The sequence below is a fragment of the Trachurus trachurus genome, assembly GCF_905171665.1.
Source record: "Trachurus trachurus genome assembly, chromosome: 5".
Classification (NCBI taxonomy): Eukaryota; Metazoa; Chordata; class Actinopteri; order Carangiformes; family Carangidae; genus Trachurus; species Trachurus trachurus.
Window position 1 is genome coordinate 35,680,668 of NC_139896.1, and position 17,347 is coordinate 35,698,014.

Here is a 17,347-nt window from a genome sequence, read left to right on the forward strand (position 1 = left end):
GATCATAGGTAAATACATGTAAATAGGTAAATAGAACAATTAAAGTTAAAAAGAATTAAAGTTAAAAAAGTCCTTTACCAACCTTTCTAATCTGTCCTCTGTTCCTCCGAGCACCCCACGCAAAACACTCCACCTAGACGCTCACACACCCTTGTCTCATTTCTTTTCCCTTTTAATCTCCTGCTGTCTCCTTGTATCCCCTTGCCGCACTTGGAAACCGACTGGGCCCGCTTACGTCTCCCTTGCAAATGTACTCAGAACAACACTGATTTTCATTTGATGCCGCTTAATTGTGTTGTAGCGCGGCAGATTGCGAGTTTAGTGGCGAATGCAAAAAACTACGAAGTGACTGACAGGGCAATTCATCGAGCTGTCTGTTGCTAGATTGAGTTAACTCAGTGCTCTTATTGAAAAAGTCAACCTGAATTAGAGAAGTCAAATGAGAATTCAGACACGCTGACCAATGTTATGTCATTGGAAAGACGATCTCAGAGATGCTGGCCTTCTTCTAACTTCAATGAGCAACCTCCCTTAAGCTCTTCAGTCTGGCACCATCGTCTTTGGCAGAGAAATATAGCCTTTATATTTCATCACTTTTATTTCAAGGAGAGAAAGACAATCGTGGTGAGGGTGTTTTTTCTTTTTTCTTTTTTTCGTTCATCAGCAAACTTTTATTAAAGGCGAGGACACAGCGATGCAGGTACTGAATGCAGAAAACAGGAATCCTACTTAGAGGGAAAAGTTAACATCAAGTTTTAATCGGAAAGAGAGACTACACCCTGCAATATATTTTTCTTTTTTTCCCCCCTAAAAACAAAGATGGCTTCCAGCGCATCCAATTAACACTTCAAAGGCAATGAGTTGGCATGGTCCTCCTGGAGACAAGCCACGCAATCCTGACACCATAAACAGAGGCATTATCTTCTATGAGATGCAAGCGATGGTTGAGGCAGGAAGTGACTGAGAGTGAGGAAGCTGTGGCAGGTACATGTTTGCTTGCTGAATTGTGTCTCACGGTAAATATTTTATCGCACATTACCACCTTTCAATTAATTAAAAGACTTCCTCTTACTATGCTGGTGAGCAGCCGTGGTCACTTTGAGGCAACGTATACAAACTGTCTATATTGTCTAGAAGAGGAAAGTCTTGAATGGATTTAAGAGAAATGACAAGTAGGTATTAAAAGGTTCATGCAAACAGGGAACTATAACAGCTTCATCTATTTGAAGATACGTGATGGGTTGACGTACACAATCCAAAATGCATTTCATTTATCAAGTCAATTCTTAACAGGAAACTCTTTTACTTTGTTAGCACCTAGTACTGGAAGTTTTAGAGACTAAAAAAGAACACACTGGACTTTTTGTTACTCTAAGGAATCCATAGATCTGAACCTAAAAAAATCTTTGAAGAACGGTGGCAGAACTTCCTGTGACCAGGCTGACTTATCGATCAGTTCATCTTTCATTTGATGGTGAACTCACAGATTGTTCCCTGAGAAAACTTTTGGTTTTTGGGTTAATTTCAGTTTTTCACTTTCTGTTTGCCAAGACGATTTCCTGCCAGAATCTATATACATATCTGGGTAAATAGGGTGAATCTACAGGGTCTCAATTAGTGAAGAAGGGACACTCCTTTCTGTTGTACCTTTTGAATCAATTGGCTTTCAGCTCGAGCTGACATGAAGAATGTGCTTTTCCTGATAGAAATCTCTCGTGGGATAAAACTCAAAGGACAAGGCTGCCATCATTCTGGATGAAAACGCCTAACCCCCCCCCCACCCCACCCCACCACCCTCTGTGCAGCCTCAAGCCTGATGGTTCCTACTGAAGACATAAAACCTTCAAAAATAGTTCCAAAATATATCTGTACTTTCATTTTTACAGGCTAGTCCATCTTTTTAAAACACCTGCTCACAGTGGTTTTTACCCGTCATTATTAAACAATATAAACATGATAAATAGTAATAATACACATTTGCTCCTCTAGTGGCTATTTATGCCAACAGAAGGGGTTTTGTGGGAGTGACTTAAAATGAATTATGGTGACCATTTTCAAAATTATAATTCTGTGGCTCTTTGATGTGTTTTAATAGTGTCTATTGCAAAGAGTTACTTGAAGTTATTTCATATGACTTGTTCATAGGACCAATTTAGTATTAGGTTTGATCTTTTCATTTAATTAGTTGGAATATAAGCTGGTGCCGGCTATATCCTTTTAGTCATAACTAACTCTTATTTAAAAACCAATTGTTGGTATTGTCACTTCTCTTCTCTAATCAGAATATGCCATGCTGGATAATTGTTCTTCAGTATGTAATAACTATCACTGTCATCTTTACATGGATGTAGATGAGGTGCATCACATGCGAGGCAGAGACTTCCACATCATTTGGAGGTAGAATGGCAGGAGCTGTCTCCTCCAGACAAAGCGTTGCACTGAGGACTGGAGCAGCTCTTTGCGTCTTTCGTATGTTGATGATAAAACAGATGACACACGCTGCAGGGAACGGGTCCTGTGAAACTCTCTGCTAAATGTCAAAGGTGCTAATATTTTGACAAGCCGTCCTCTCTGTGTTTTCAAGTCATTAATTTATCACCATCTTTTTTAAAGAGACGGGAGGAGGCGTCACCCGATTTCTAAAAGAGAGCAGATTGTTTGTTGATTCCAATTAGCGCGTTAATGTTATGCAGATCTAAATGATTTGACTCAGGATCTGTCTTACTGTATACACACACACACACACACACACACACACACACACACACACACACACACACACACACACACACACTCTCCTGGTTCGTTCAGGTGTGTTTGGTCAGGAAATGAAAAGGAGGTCTTTGCAGTGCCCATAAGTAATAAATCTTTCAGAGATTTAATATTGCCACATGAGACAGAGCGACAGTCTGACAATCGACCAATGTTGTATTACACTTCATGAATATTCATGGCGGCTCTGTGCTCCCCATACAAATGAACCCGGCGCCAGACAGACCTTGGGAATGTGAAAAAAAAGAAGAAGTGCTACACCTCGATGAGATCATGAGGCCGGGCTTTTTCTGTACTCCCGGACTATATTCATGAACATAGCACATCTTAATAATTAAAAGAAGTTCTTTGCTCTGGATTCAGATGAGCTAAGGTGTTTATTATTCAGCACTGTTGGACAAGTGGTGGGTTTCTCATTTCATACACTGTACGGCATCGAGAAGAGATCCAGGCTTCCTCACATCTCCCAGACATTGCTTTGCCAGACTGCGATAATCAAAGAGCAGATGCTCCGTTTCAGGAAGACGGCTGTGATCTCCGTGTATGCATGTGTGTGTATTTTAGGGAGGATTTTGTATGCATGCGTATACAGTACGTGTGTATGGTTATTGCCTGTTAACGCCCGTGAGTCTTCAGTTTGCCTGGTGCAAATATGGATTTGTTATGTGTACCTAACCTAGCGTGCCGTTTATATCAGTGTTCACCTGCAGTTCAGCTCCACATTCTCAATCTGTCGCATCTCCCTGCTTCGGGTCACATAGTCCAACGTGTTAGCGCCCGGTTCTCCACTACAAAGCCATCCAGCTGTCAGTCAGGCCTTTTTAGATTCAGTTGCATGCCTGTCTGACTTCTCTGTTTCAACACAAGCAGTCACCCGGCTAACGCGACAGGTTCTCTTCAACTGCTTCGAGTCTGTTGTGGAGCTGTGCAGACCTGTTGATGTCTTGGCTAGGTATGAAAGCACACCTGATGCTGGGCTCACTGTTGTCTTCCTGGAGGGCATGTTTTATTCTCTGACCCCTTCTGAAGTGATAACTGTTCTCTCCTGCAAACTGAAGAAGTTAGGTCTTAGGTGTCGGTCTCACGGGACCATGGCTCATTTCCCCCTGTGAGGCCCTCGTCCTCCTCCTCCTCCTCCTCCTCCTCCTCCTCCTCCTCCTCCTCCTCAGAGAGAGAGAGGCTGTGTCATGTCCATCACGCTGCATGCCGCCCTAATCAAAGGTGGTGACGTAGGACACCAACTGTCACTGTTGGAGCAAATCCCAGAAATCAGCCATCATCTTCCCCAGCCATATGCCTCGCAAGCTCCAATGTGACGCCACGGCACCAGTTTTTAAAAATACCCTTTCCTCAGTGTGTGGGCGGTGGAAAGATGCTTCACACTGCAATGCCAAAACTAGCCTGTGAAATGCCCTCCATCGCCGGCGTGAGATGGAACATTTAGCCATGTCAAACTGCTCACATCATGTCACTGGTTGAGTTGCCAGTATAAATATACGGATGTTTTCCTTTAATCTTAAATAAAGGGCAAAAAAAGAAAAAACTCCAAAATTTTCTCTTGGACTTCGCATCAGTTTCCACTGCTATGCACAGATTTTCTGGACAAATGAACCCGTTTATACAGAGTGAGAAGTCTGTGTAGTGGCGGAGAAGTCTCTTTAAATTTGAATATCTGCTCTTCCCTCCCTTTGTGTCTCTGCATTTCTCTCCAAACAGTTCAAGTCTGTTTTTATATATATAAAGATCCCTAGATGTGATGTACAGTATATGGGCAATTCCACATGCTCAATCCTATTTACAGATGTGACTGTGAAAGTCCTAATCCATTAGTCTGATGCAGACTTGTAGTCAATGTCTGCCTAAGAAAAGGCTGTGCTTCATTAGCCCCCAGTGGACAGTTTGTTGCCAGATTAATAGCTAAAAAACTGAGGTCGTTTGTCTGCGTATTTATTTATCCTTTAGTTTAACTCATCAATGAAAACAAGCACCCAGTGTGATTTATTTATAAATTAACTCCAGAACTCCTGGGGTGGACTTGTAGTGGCGTTATTGATAGGATGCCCTTAGCCACAGTCTCATTGCATGTGCTGCTCGGCCCATTTGTCTAACATATGGAAGTGCGCAGCATGTGAAGCAGCTATCTTTTAGGGGAATTGTTAATCATCTCAAATCGTGCAGAACCGGCTTATATTGGCCCGATGCGGTACACTGTGCTGTTTTGCCACAATGAGATGACTTACCTTTTTATAACATTATGCAAATCACTCATTTTATCTTGACACTACATACACAGGACAATCACCAGCCTCTCACTGTCAGAATATTACAATCTGCCTGCCTGCACCCTCTCCTGCTTGCACCCCATTGTTTTAGAGGGTCCAAATGAAAGCCATCTGGGGGCTGCTGTCCACACCAAGACAAGGGAATTAGCTCTCTGAGTGCCCCTTATCTCACTGCCTCCACACTCCACCCGATGCACTCCCATTCTCCTCTAGTAATGAGTATCTACCCAATTTAGTTCCTTTTCTCTCCAAGGGGGAATAAATCCAGCACGGTGCTTTGGATGAAAGAAGCTGCAGGTCCCTCGCCTCTTGCCCCGTGACCTTAATTGACAGGAAATTGTATTTGTCTCTCTCCCTCTGTGACAAAACAGGTGTCCGGCAGGATTTGTTCTCCATGCTCAGTACAATGACCTTTCTCTCTTTGTCTTTTTCTTCCTCTCTTTTCAGCTGCTCCTAAGGGTCCTAAACTCTTGATGTCCCCCAGTAGGGCAAAGGTAGGGGACACGGTGCGCATCACTGTGCAAGGATTCCAGGTAGGATCACCCGGGGTAAGTGCATGGGGTTTTGAAGAAAACAAAAGGCCTTGTTTGGTCTCGCATAGACTAGTTGTGTAAATGTGTTGCTAAGCCTGTTTGGTTCTGTATTGCATTCCGTGGTGAGCATTCTGATGGGCATGGAGCATTTACATGGGCATACAGCACATTTGGTCAAACTGTAACTTTTTATAGTTATAAAAACTAAACACTGCATCTTTTTGGACTGTTTCTATTTGAACTCACTAAAGACTCAGGCAATAACATTTTAAACAGTCACAAATAAAGTCCAAAAAATCAATTTACCATGCTGACGCCTATCTGATCTGTCTGATCTGATCTGACATCCATGTCCATCAACCCGGTTTATACTTCTTCACTGAATCAATGCTGTAGCTGCGTACCCTTGGCTTCAATCAGTCCAGCAGTCATACAGGCCATCTGCTGAAATGTCTTGTCTCTCTTTTTTGGCTTTGTAGTCATTTCTGTAAAAGGAGCTCTTCCATTCTCCAACATGATCCACTCTGTTTTAGTAGCTATTGTTTGAAGTACACACACAGTGGCATGGGAACCCCACTGCCAACTGTTAGTGTTTTTGGCTGCGTAAAACACAGACACACAAAGACGAAGGTCACTTGCATAGGCTACAGCGTTTGTTCATCGTCGATTCTCAACTGAAGTATAAACCAACAGGCTTGCAACTTTGCTTTTTGGTGTCATTTTTTTTTTGCAGCTTTCAGACTTTTTGCACTATAATCCCAAAGAAAGAGCTAGAGGTAACAGCAAAAAAAGATTGTCTTTATGTCACTGTCATCTCCTGACAAAAACGGAGCATGTCCCCGGAGTGAAGTGCCCGTGGACGCTCCTGATCTCTTTGACAGGGATGACACATTGAAGCCGGGCAGCTGGAGCCAGTCAGGTGAAGAGGATGGAACTAATCCTGATATAGCGACATGCTAATGGCCCTCAGCAGGAATCACCTGTGTTTGTCTTGGTCACTGCTTTAGGAATCTCTGTCATGAGTCAGATTTGCTGTTTAAGTTCATAGCTCTTTCCATGCAAAATGAATGATGTGTATTTATTTTTTTTATTTTGATCTTTTTTTGGAGAGGGTGGGGGGGCGGCATGCACCAAACCTGCATGTGTCCATGTTGTGACCTTGATATATCTTTTAAAACAGTGTTGAGGCTAGTTATCATAAACAGGCCTGGCTGTGGCACGCAGCCGGACGGAGCCTTCGGCAGCACAGGCATCAGTGGAGATTGATCAGAAAGTAAATTTCCCTTATCCTTCACTGGGCATGGGCTTTAGGGTTTCACAAGTAGATAAGATTGTGTGTCAAGACTGATAATTCTGCTTCCCACCTCCCTGATACAATAAGATGCCAGTTTTCCCCCTGGTTCATCGTCTAAGGAATTTATTAAGGACAATCATCCTACAGTTTGGATTTTATTTTGTATTCCCTTTGCTTGTCGCTTTATGTATGAGATTAAATAGGGCAATGATGGTTTCAGCAGCACAGTGCACAGATCTCTTTAATTTGGACTTCAAAGACTCTTGGGGCTGTGTGACAGGAAGGTCTCACTTAAACCCTTTTAGTGTTTGTTTTTTTGTTTTTTTCATCTTAATGTGACCTTTTCCCATGAGCTTTTGCGAATCTGCTAACTCATTTAACCTGAGTCATGATTTAAACACAGAGACCGGAGAACTCGATCAGCAGCGATAACATTTATTTCAAAAGGCTGGGCAATTCACAGCTGCTTCATGACGATTGCGAACCAATACGTTAATGATTTTTCACTTTATCAAACTGTTTCCGTGGGTCACTTCAGGCTGTTCAGGCCACTTTCATGCCAAGCGTGTGTTATCTGACCTCTTAAGTGTTGCACGTGATAATGATATCATTTGAACAAAGTGTGCACTTTTGAGTCATTTGGGAGGGATGTTGACAGTAAGAGGCCCCTTCTGTTTTTCAAAACACAAAGCAAGAGTAAAGAGTGTGGAGTCGTGTTCCTGTTCAGCCCTACCTTCATGCACTATTAACTGTTTTGAACAGTATTTCAGCTCCAGCCGCACCAGGTGAATTCGTTGGCTCTCATTTGATTCACCTCAAATAAACTAACTCTGTCTGAGTTCACTCACCACCAACTAAACCAACCAAACTTTAAAGGTGTTCAGAAACGTCCGTTTGTCCTGTTTGTCACGCCTCCTTCCACGTGTTGCCTCACGAGTGGTTGACGGATTGACGGATGACAGATCCAATATCAGTGGCTGATGAATCGTGAGCAACGGGACACATAATTTGTGCGCCTGCATTATCCAATGCGGAAAAAAACTAAGCCACTTTCATCCCGGATTTACTCAAAAATAGAATTTTGCACAAAGTTTGGGCTCCATCGTCTGATAGATGAGTTATTACACTAATGTTAAGACCCACAGTGGGTTCAAATACAATTTTCGGTAAAACTTTACTTGAATACGTGTTCATAAAACTGACATAACACTGTCATAACCATGACATAACACCTGCCATAATCATCAATGAATACTTATGACAGTCGTTGTTAAGTGTCATTTGGTAAATTATGTCACTTGATGCAAAGTTGACATTGTTTGAGATGTCCTAGTTATGACAACTTGGCATAATTCAAAAATGTTGGCAATCAGGTCTCCTATGACAGTTTAAATTATCTTTATGTCAAGTTGTCATAACAAAAACATCTCAAACAATGTCAACTTTGCATCAAAAGTGAGATAACTTACCGAATGACACTTAACGACGACTGTCATATTGATGGTTATGACAGTGTTATGTCAATCTTATGAATACTTATTCAAGTAAAGTGTTACCTTTTCATTTCTGAACACCTTTAACAATAGCCACAGCAGCACACAGAGGACCTTGATTACACTCTAAATTGAATCGCTGTGTTTGTCTCAGTAGATGAGACCTGCGACCTCAAATGAATCATTTCTCAGGGAATAGATAAGTCCTTCTATCTTGTCATGTGTCAAGAGGCTCTAATGTCCCAGTGACACACTCTCTCCTTTGACATGATACTGACTCCTGCAAACCTCTTATTTTCTGCACTGAAAACCTTGCTCTGCCGAACTGTGTTCCCAGGCTTTTTATTCCAAAAGTATATCAAATGGATGTTAGAGGTGATAACTTTGTGTGTGCACTTGTGTCCTGCATATGTGTTTGTGTTGCAGTGTGTGTTTCAAGGAGGGATCATGGTGTGAGGAAGAAGAAGCTAAATCTTGTAGCTCAGAGGGGAATCATACAAGGGACTTGTCCTTTTATTGTGTCCTTGTGTTATCTATGAGCATGTCAACCCACTGGTATGAATGAAGTGCTGCTTCATGGATGGTTATATTTTTAAATTGGAAATGAGGGGATTGCTCTCTGGAGGGCTCAAAAATTTGAGAGGGGAAAAACTGTTGTAAAGTGAAGTGTTGATTATTAATGCATGTTGTTAACTTGCCGTTGCATTAGGGGAAAAAAATTGGAGCTTGTATTATTCATGTATCCTTTGCTCTTAATCTCTTGGCTGAGGCTCACAGACTTTCTCTGCACCACTCAGTTTCTCACCCCCGCTTTCTCTCTGTCTCTCTCTTTTCTTCCCCTCCTTTCTCGTCATTTCTTTTTTTTTTTTCCCCTCTCCTCTCCATCCCATCTGGCCGCTGGGTGTTGATAGAACGAGGTGTTCCCGGAGCCCCTCTTCACCTGGACACGGGTGGGGGGCCGCCTGCTAGATGGCAGCACCGAGCGGGAGGGAAAGGAGCTGATTCTGGAGAGAGTGCCGGCTGAGCTCAACGGCTCCATGTATCGCTGCACGGCCCAGAATCCTCTGGGCTCCACGGATACGCACACTCGCCTCATAGTCTTTGGTATGTACGCTCAGACACCGACGCACCCAACACGCTCATGGCCCCGGCTCTGTAGTGGCCACTACACTTTCAGTTCAACTGAAATTGGATTCAAGTTTGATTAATTATTCACAAGATGATGAATATGAAACATTCTTTTTTTTTTTTTTTTTTAACTTTTCAACTTGGCTCCAAAAGAATATCTGAAACACTTATACAATTACACAGCTAAATGTCACAGAAAATTATATAATTCTACAAAATTTCATGTATCTACAGTATCTCTGGAATATACTTAAGAGATTTATGTGACCGCTTTTAGGTATGAATGATTAATGCAGCTAAGTGTGTGATTAATAAGAAATTGTATCTCTAATTGGCTCAACAACACATTCCTTTTAAGGCTGCACTTAGTGAAGATAACTACTCGCCAGCAAGGGACTCAGTGACTATTTCATCAATGGCACGTCTTGTGCTCTCTCACTTAAACACCAACTGCCAGCAGAGGCATCAAAGGCCCATGATGGAATCAAAGGACCTTTGTTGTTGACAGTGTAAGAAAGGCACTTTGTTCAATGGCCAGCCCAAGGTAATATGTTCACTGCAACCTGGAAGGTGTTCATTTACTGGTGTTGATGTGGGAGCTGGACGGCCTGCAGGCTCTGTTATGTCTGTGTGTGCTGCTCCTCTGGATCTGTTTACCCTGGCCACTCATGGAGGATGGGGGATCTGCTGTCCTGTGCCTCTTCAGCGATCTCTATCAGTGAAGAAGGGTGTTTTAATTAAATGAGCTGTGCTGCTGCTAAATGGGCGCTGGCTTCCTCAGCCCTTTTCAGACATGCACTTTAACTAAATGTGATGGCGATGTGACATGTTAGTCGAAGCCCCCCCCCCCCCCCCCCCCCCCCCCCCCCCCCCCCCCCCCCGAGTCACTTTTCCATAAAAGTCACAGTGGCAATTACTTTCAATACCATTTCAGTGTGATGTGGAAGACTTCACAGTAACAGAGAGGCTGCAGCACACACACTGTTCAACCTACAGAAATGATATGTGGAGATGTGTTGTCTCTGTCTATGAGATTTAAAGGATAATTACAGTTTTTTTTTACAATCTGGACCTTATTTCTAGCATAAAATACGATCATTTACTCACCCAGATAACTTTGGTGTCATTACAAGTCGTTCCGACGAAATTAGATCCAGCCGAGAGCCGCGTATATCCGTATAATGCAAGAACTAGGGGCAGCGCAATGCAGCCTCTAAATAACACATTATCTGCCACGAAACCTGTTCATTTCACCAATATTTTGTTATGATACGCTAGTGCTGTTCCCCTCTGAGTCCGGGGTGACCTGTTATCAACATCCGGGGTCTGTGGAAAAAGAAAAGAAGGTTCCACCGCACACAATGGGGTACATTCAATTAATTTATTGTTAAAAACAGCAGCAACGCGTTTCGCCCTGTGGGCTTCATCAGGCTTGTGGGTCCTGATCCACAAGCTCTGACCTCTGGAAACACGCAGAAACGAACCTACTGACCTCTGACCTGGATGATGACATCTCTGAGCGCTGACCGGCTCATTCTGATAATAACGATTCTGCTTCGGCATTCAGGTCCATTTTTATCTCAACTATCCAGAGCTTTAGTGAGTCCAGGTTGAGGAGAGGAAGCCTGTGGAAGCTGAACTTCATCCAGCTGCTCTTTTTGTTCTGACAAGTTGGAAACACGCAGAAACGAACCATAGCATTAGCCGTAGCAACAAGCTGCATGGCGCTCAGAGATGACATCATCCAGGTCAGAGGTCAGTAGGTCAACCTACAGACAGATGTTGATATCAGCTAACCCCGGACTCAGAGGGGAATAGCACTAGTGTATCAGAACTAAATATTAGTGAAATGAACGAGTTTCGTGGCAGATAATGTGTTATTTAGAGGCTGCATTCTGCTGCCCTGTAGACTCACATTATATGGATATACTCGGCTCTCTGATGGAGCTCATTTCGTCAGAACAACTTGTAATGACACCAAAGTTATCTGGGTGAGTAAATGATCATATTTTATGCTAGAAATAAGGTCAAGATTGTAAAAAGCGGTAATTATCCTTTAAGTATAGAAGATCAGTGGTTTCCAACCTTATTGACAATCATAAAATTGTTGTTGTTGTTATTTGATGCTGTAACAATACCAAGGCTAAATACTGTAATGCCTTCTCAGAGCACTTTTGATTTAAATGAGGACGGTTGAATTTTCAAGGAAGAACTGTGACCGTGTAAACTCAATCTATTGTGTTTGATGGAGAGAGATTATTTGCCAATTCATCATCTCACTTTCCTTTTACTTCTTCCTCTTGCTGTCCAGATACCTATTTCAATACTGCAGCGTTTGCCATGGATGTCATCTTTAAGCATGCAGTCAGACTGAGATTAAAAAAGCAAGCAGGCTATACATGATGATGTTCTCCAGCAGCAGTAGTTAGTTAAAGAAAAATGGGCTGCGACCCACAGGTTGGGAGCCACTGGTGAAAAGCAGGGGTGAGCCCCCCTTTGCACTCACTGTGATCTTTTGATAGAGTTTTATGGATTTTTTAAATCTGTAATTGATGCAGACTGATGTCATAATTTTCCACCATTGTCCCTCAGCGGCTCTACCATTCCCGCCTGCATAAAGTATAGCAGCTGTATCTATAATGGCTCTGTCATGTTTGAAGAGAGTAATACAAGAACATTCACCTGACAGAGAAGTGTGCCTTAAAGGCCCGGAAGACATTACTATTGATAGACAGAGCTGCCAGAGTTACACATGACTTGTCTAAAGAAAGGTTTTGACACGGAACAGTTAGAAGTCTAGTCACACAGGAGATAAAAATATGTATATTTAAATGCAGAGGTATTTGTGGTATGCCCACGTATGCCTCTCAGCCCTGCAGCGCCCTATTAACGGAAATCAGGTCGACTCCATTTTCATACTTCATCGACTCAATGGATATTGTATCCACCTTTTGTAAAAAAACGAAACACGTCTGTGAACAAGATTTAATAAAGTATGTCACAAATGTACAAAGTACTGGGCGGGTCTAATAAGAAGCCACTTTGAGGGGAAAGTGCCACTTTGGGGAGGCGTTACCTTGGGAGGCGTTTTGCTAGGAAGAGCACTAATGTCTATTTAACACCCTGATGCACCCTCAGGTGTCATCGGCTTGGTGCCTACTATGGCCCATCTGTCTGCTTGTCTCCTTGTAGATTGCTTCCACTCACGCTTAGGGGAAGTAAATGGTGATTAAGTGACCTTGGCACCGTCCCCCGTGGCCTTGAGATGAGACACTTCTCTCTCTGCCGGGGGCGAGGAGATAGAAGTATTTGGGGGCTCTGCTCGCTTGGCAAAGTGTTCAATATACATCATCAGGAATAATAGAGTATAATGACAGCTTGGTATAGAGACACACTGACGACGAGCAGCGCTCACGTCTAGATGATGTACATCTTTAGCCACCCTCAGTGATAATACCCTCTGAGATTATACTGTGAAGTGAGTCAGCACTGAGGAGCTGGGCAGTGTCGCACACACACACACACACACACACAGAGGCAGACGGCCCAAACTGCACACACATGCAGAAACACAAGCGATATGTATGCTTATGCAAATGTCCAGGGGCAGGCAGACACAAGCGTGCATATGCAAAGTGCACATGCTAATTCCTCTGTGTTCTCCGAGGAGCGGCTGTGGTAATGGTTGCAGTGAGACCAGAGGGACCCGTCAGACCAGCAGAGTTTCACACTGCGCTGCATATGTAGCTTCCACCTTCTAATATGTCAAGTCTGCCGTCCAAAAATAGCTCACAAAGTGGAATTCAGGGGTGCTACTAATTCTCTGCAAGCTCTCCTGCCTCTTCCTTTGCAATTACTTTATCCCTCCTGAGAACTGTGGAAATACATTGTCAGAGCGTATTGTGCAGCGTAGACATCAGCGCAACTTATTAAAGGTGGAGTCAATTTCTCTCCAAACCCCTTTTCCCCACCAATGTCTGGCCACTGCTGCAGCTGCCCATGCAGTCTCACTGTTGCTAAAGAAGTGTCCCGGCTGTTCTGGTGCAGCGCTCTGCGTTCCCACTTCCATTAGCAGGCCCACTCTCTCTGTCTCACTGGGGATGTGCCATTTAGCATGTGCTTCAGGAACTTTGGAGTTCAGCTTCATTAGAAAGCCATAACCTCTGTCAGAGATTACAAATTTTCTCTTTCTCTCTGTCTGTCTTTCTTCTTCCCATGCTCTTTTGTCCTCTTATTAATTCCCTCCTTCACTGAGTCATTCACTCTGAGTAACAACTAACGCTGATTGATCGTCTCACTCTTTTTTTTCCAACAGAAAATCCAAGCATGATGAAAAACACACAGAATCAGAATAGTAAGTATTTCCGCCACACAAAAGACCAGTGTTTGTATGTGTGTGTGTGTGTGTGTGTGTGTGTGTGTGTGTGTGTGTGTGTGTGTGTGTGTGTGTGACTATGTTTTCAGAACAATGCATGTCATGGATCCTGCTAGGTCACCTAATCAACATATTTCCATAGACAGTGTGTGTGTGTAGTATGAGAGGAAAATTTGACGCTGCAGTCTGTTCAGTGAGAGAATTGGTGCAGAAACCTGGCACCCATCAGAGAGGCAAATTCTTCTTTATGGATGGGAGGGGGGAGGGGGGGGGGGGGAGGGTTGTGGTTTTAACATTCAACGTATTGACAGGTGGATGTTTCTCATTCTGTCCTGAATGCGTTGCCCCAGATAGACTGCGTGAGAGAGTGCTTCAGTCAGGATTCATCTTTGCCGATGTTCAGTAGCAGCGAGCAACAAGCCTCTGCCGGTGACTAACGGAGCCTGTCACTTTTGGTTGAGAGTGAGATTATTGGTGTTTTATATGTGCCGTGGTGGTTCATTTGCGGCTTCTGAGATTATCATATGTAAAGATGAGGAATTGTCAGGAGAAGCCGCAGGGCTGTGACAACAACCTTTCCATCTCCTCCTTTTTTCTGCCACTCCCTCTCTCTTTCTACTTCAATCTTTCTGTCTATTTACTCTTCCCCTCCTCTCTGACTTTTCATACTTACTTTCCGTCTCCCAGTGCCAGCCTCTCTCTTCCTGTTTCATGCATTTCTGGTAGTTTTTTTTTTTTTTCCCCCACCACCTTATTTCTCTCGCTCTCATTTATTCTGTCTGTCCCCCTTCCATCATATTTATATTTCCTATTTTCCTCTTCAGTCTGGCTCACAATCTCCCAAGCTTTATGATCAGTGTAGATTATTCTGTGCAGAATAAAAAGAAAAGATTCAATTCTGTCTAAACAGCCTGAGTTTGGAATGGTGTTAAATGGGCCTCTGACAGATGAAGTGGTCCAAAGACTCACACAGTCTGAAATCAGAGTGTGTGACCCTTAGAAATAGCCAAGAAAAAGCAGATGAGCCGTAAGACGAGACTCATTAACAGCTCATGTAGATTAGTTTATATAAGCAAGACTGCTTGGCTCCATTTCCTCCAAGCTCTATGAAGTGCTGTAATGTAACAGCATGTTGAGATCAATCCACATAAATGTGCAGTTATTAGTTATTAGTGAAAGAATCCCCAATGTAAGAGATGTGCACTACATGTAGACCGTACCTCCTCTTCCATGAAGCAATAAAACGCCTATATTGTAATAGTTTTTCTGCAAGAGGCTGCTGTTGATGAACTGGAAAATCAATTGGAATGATATAATTGCATGGTGTATGATCGCGAGTGCATATGTGAGTCGCCCATGTTTGTTAAGGCATACAGTGTGAACAGCTTCCCAAGCAGATGGCAAGTGGAGCCGTGTTTAAGCTGAAGTGGCCTATACTCAGAGGAGATTTAAACAGTCTTCTAGTCTGACATGGACATCACTCTCTTTCTCCCACGTCCACATTTTTTTGTCCCTCATCCGCTAAACCTTCTCCGTCTCTCATCCCATTTCCTGCCATGTCTTCCTCTACCGTTCCCATCTCTGCTAGTCGTATCGTAGCGATGCAAAACTGAATATGCAAATGTTATGGTAAGTGCGGGAGCAGGTGTGTCACAGCAAGGACAGAATCAGGTCAGCATGGATGCGCCGACATGCCTTGCATGCAAGTCAAATTGGTGTACAACATGGCCCCAACAGGTCACCACACACACGCGTGGCCCTTCGCTCCACGGCTCAACACCCGACTTCTCATTCAGTGCGAACAGAGAAGACCGCCCCTGTCAGTCAGTCAGTCAGTCAGAAAACTGCGCTTCCCTCTGTGAGGAGTTATCTGTATTCATCTTTGTCAGATTTCCAATCTCACAGACAACTTGTCAAGCTGCACTGTATGGCAATGAACAGAATTTCAGATGAGTGAAATTGAAGACAAAAATGTGACAAGGTTGCTGCCGCATAATACTATACCTGTCGGCCTGAGCTGGTGGAAGTGTCACGAGTTTGGGGTTCATCATCTTGCCTGGGACTCAGTTTTGCGATCACAAAGCAAAATTCATTACAACTTTAAAAAGTCTGGATGGATGGGCTAAGTAAAAAAAATGAAAAAATCATAAGAGCCTGTAATCAAGTAATCTGCATTTTCAACATTTTCCTCTTTTGGCACACACGGTCGATCTGTCACTCTACTCTGGGCTTTGTAGGATTCTCATTTAAATCATCTTTTACAACAGAGGTCAGATCAGCGTCTGGAGCCAGATTGGTAGGAGTACAACAGATGTGTCTACCCACGGTAATAAAAAAATAATAAAGGCAGCAAACTTGACATAAACCTTCCCAGTAGTCATGTAGTCAGATACAAAAAGGAAGCGTTGTGTTTTCATCTGGCATTTTAGATCCAACACACCTGAGGCAGAGTCATCCTTTATTAAAAAGAGCATGTTGCCTCAGAAATCAGTCCCAGTGGTCTAAAAAAAAAAAAAAAAAATCAGGTTGGCAGAAATGCATTGAGGTCTGAGCCAAAAACAGGCAAACAGATGGCTGGGCGACTTGCATCTATGATTGCAGACTGGAAGGGAGCTCAGACGATGGTCTTATGGTTGGATGAGCCCATTACAGAAGGTAATGAAGTACTTATTGAGAAGATCCACTTGTTATCAAGGTTGTCTGACTCGCCCAAACACAATGAAATATGCTAGATGTTAAATAACATGTTTGACTGTATCTTTCCTTGCAGACTTACATTCATGGGAGTCGCCGTGAAACTGTGTTAGTTAAATTTACACAGTCTTGCCAAACATGAAGCTTTTGCTTATGATCCAGTGAAGCAACTTTTCTCAGCCTCCAGGAGACAAGGACTCCATCACCTGACAGCACTAAACACTGCCAGATCAAACTTTCATTATAATGAGTCCAGCCACTCCCGAGTGTGATCAGGCTTAAGTTCTGATTGAGATTGTAGGTGTAGCGACTCCTAGACAAACTGTTGGTTCTGTTAGAGCCACACCCACAGTCAGCCACAGCTTTCCTCCCATTTGCTCCACTTCCACAGTAACACATCCATGGGGGAGCAACAGAAAACAATAGCAGCATAAAGCTGCTGTCTCTGCTGATCTCTCCTCTGTAATCTAGTGTCCCTGCTGTGGGCCTCAGAACAACAAGTTCAAAACATTAAAAAAGATAAAGAAAAAGAAGCAGGGCTTTGCTCCTCATCGCTCCATTTTTATATCTGAAAATTCTCCTAATATCTGAAAAGAAAGAACTACTACTTCACTAAAAGATGTGCTTTTTCCCCGTTGCTGATGTGGTGGGAGCGCTGCTCTGTATCATCATTGTGCACTTCAAAGAAGCCCACAGAGTATATTTCACATTAATTAAATTAATGTACTGTACAAAAGGATCAGTTGCTGTCATCATCCTCTCAGAGCAGAACTGCC

The 17,347-nt window shown here is 43.1% G+C and overlaps 1 protein-coding gene across 2 annotated transcripts in view; it reads left to right on the forward strand.

Annotated features, from left to right (window-relative positions):
• Positions 1-17,347, forward strand: part of igsf21a (immunoglobin superfamily, member 21a) — a gene marked incomplete at its 3' end in the record, with an annotated part of 215,497 nt that overhangs the window by 197,065 nt on the left and 1,085 nt on the right. The window contains exons 7-9 of one of the 2 annotated variants that reach the window (XM_083972308.1): positions 5,502-5,602; positions 9,286-9,478; positions 13,818-13,856. In XM_083972308.1, the coding sequence (XP_083828434.1) occupies positions 5,502-5,602; positions 9,286-9,478; positions 13,818-13,856 (333 nt within the window). The remainder of the gene's footprint in view (positions 1-5,501; positions 5,603-9,285; positions 9,479-13,817; positions 13,857-17,347) is intronic. The other variant, XM_083972309.1, reaches the window with a different exon arrangement.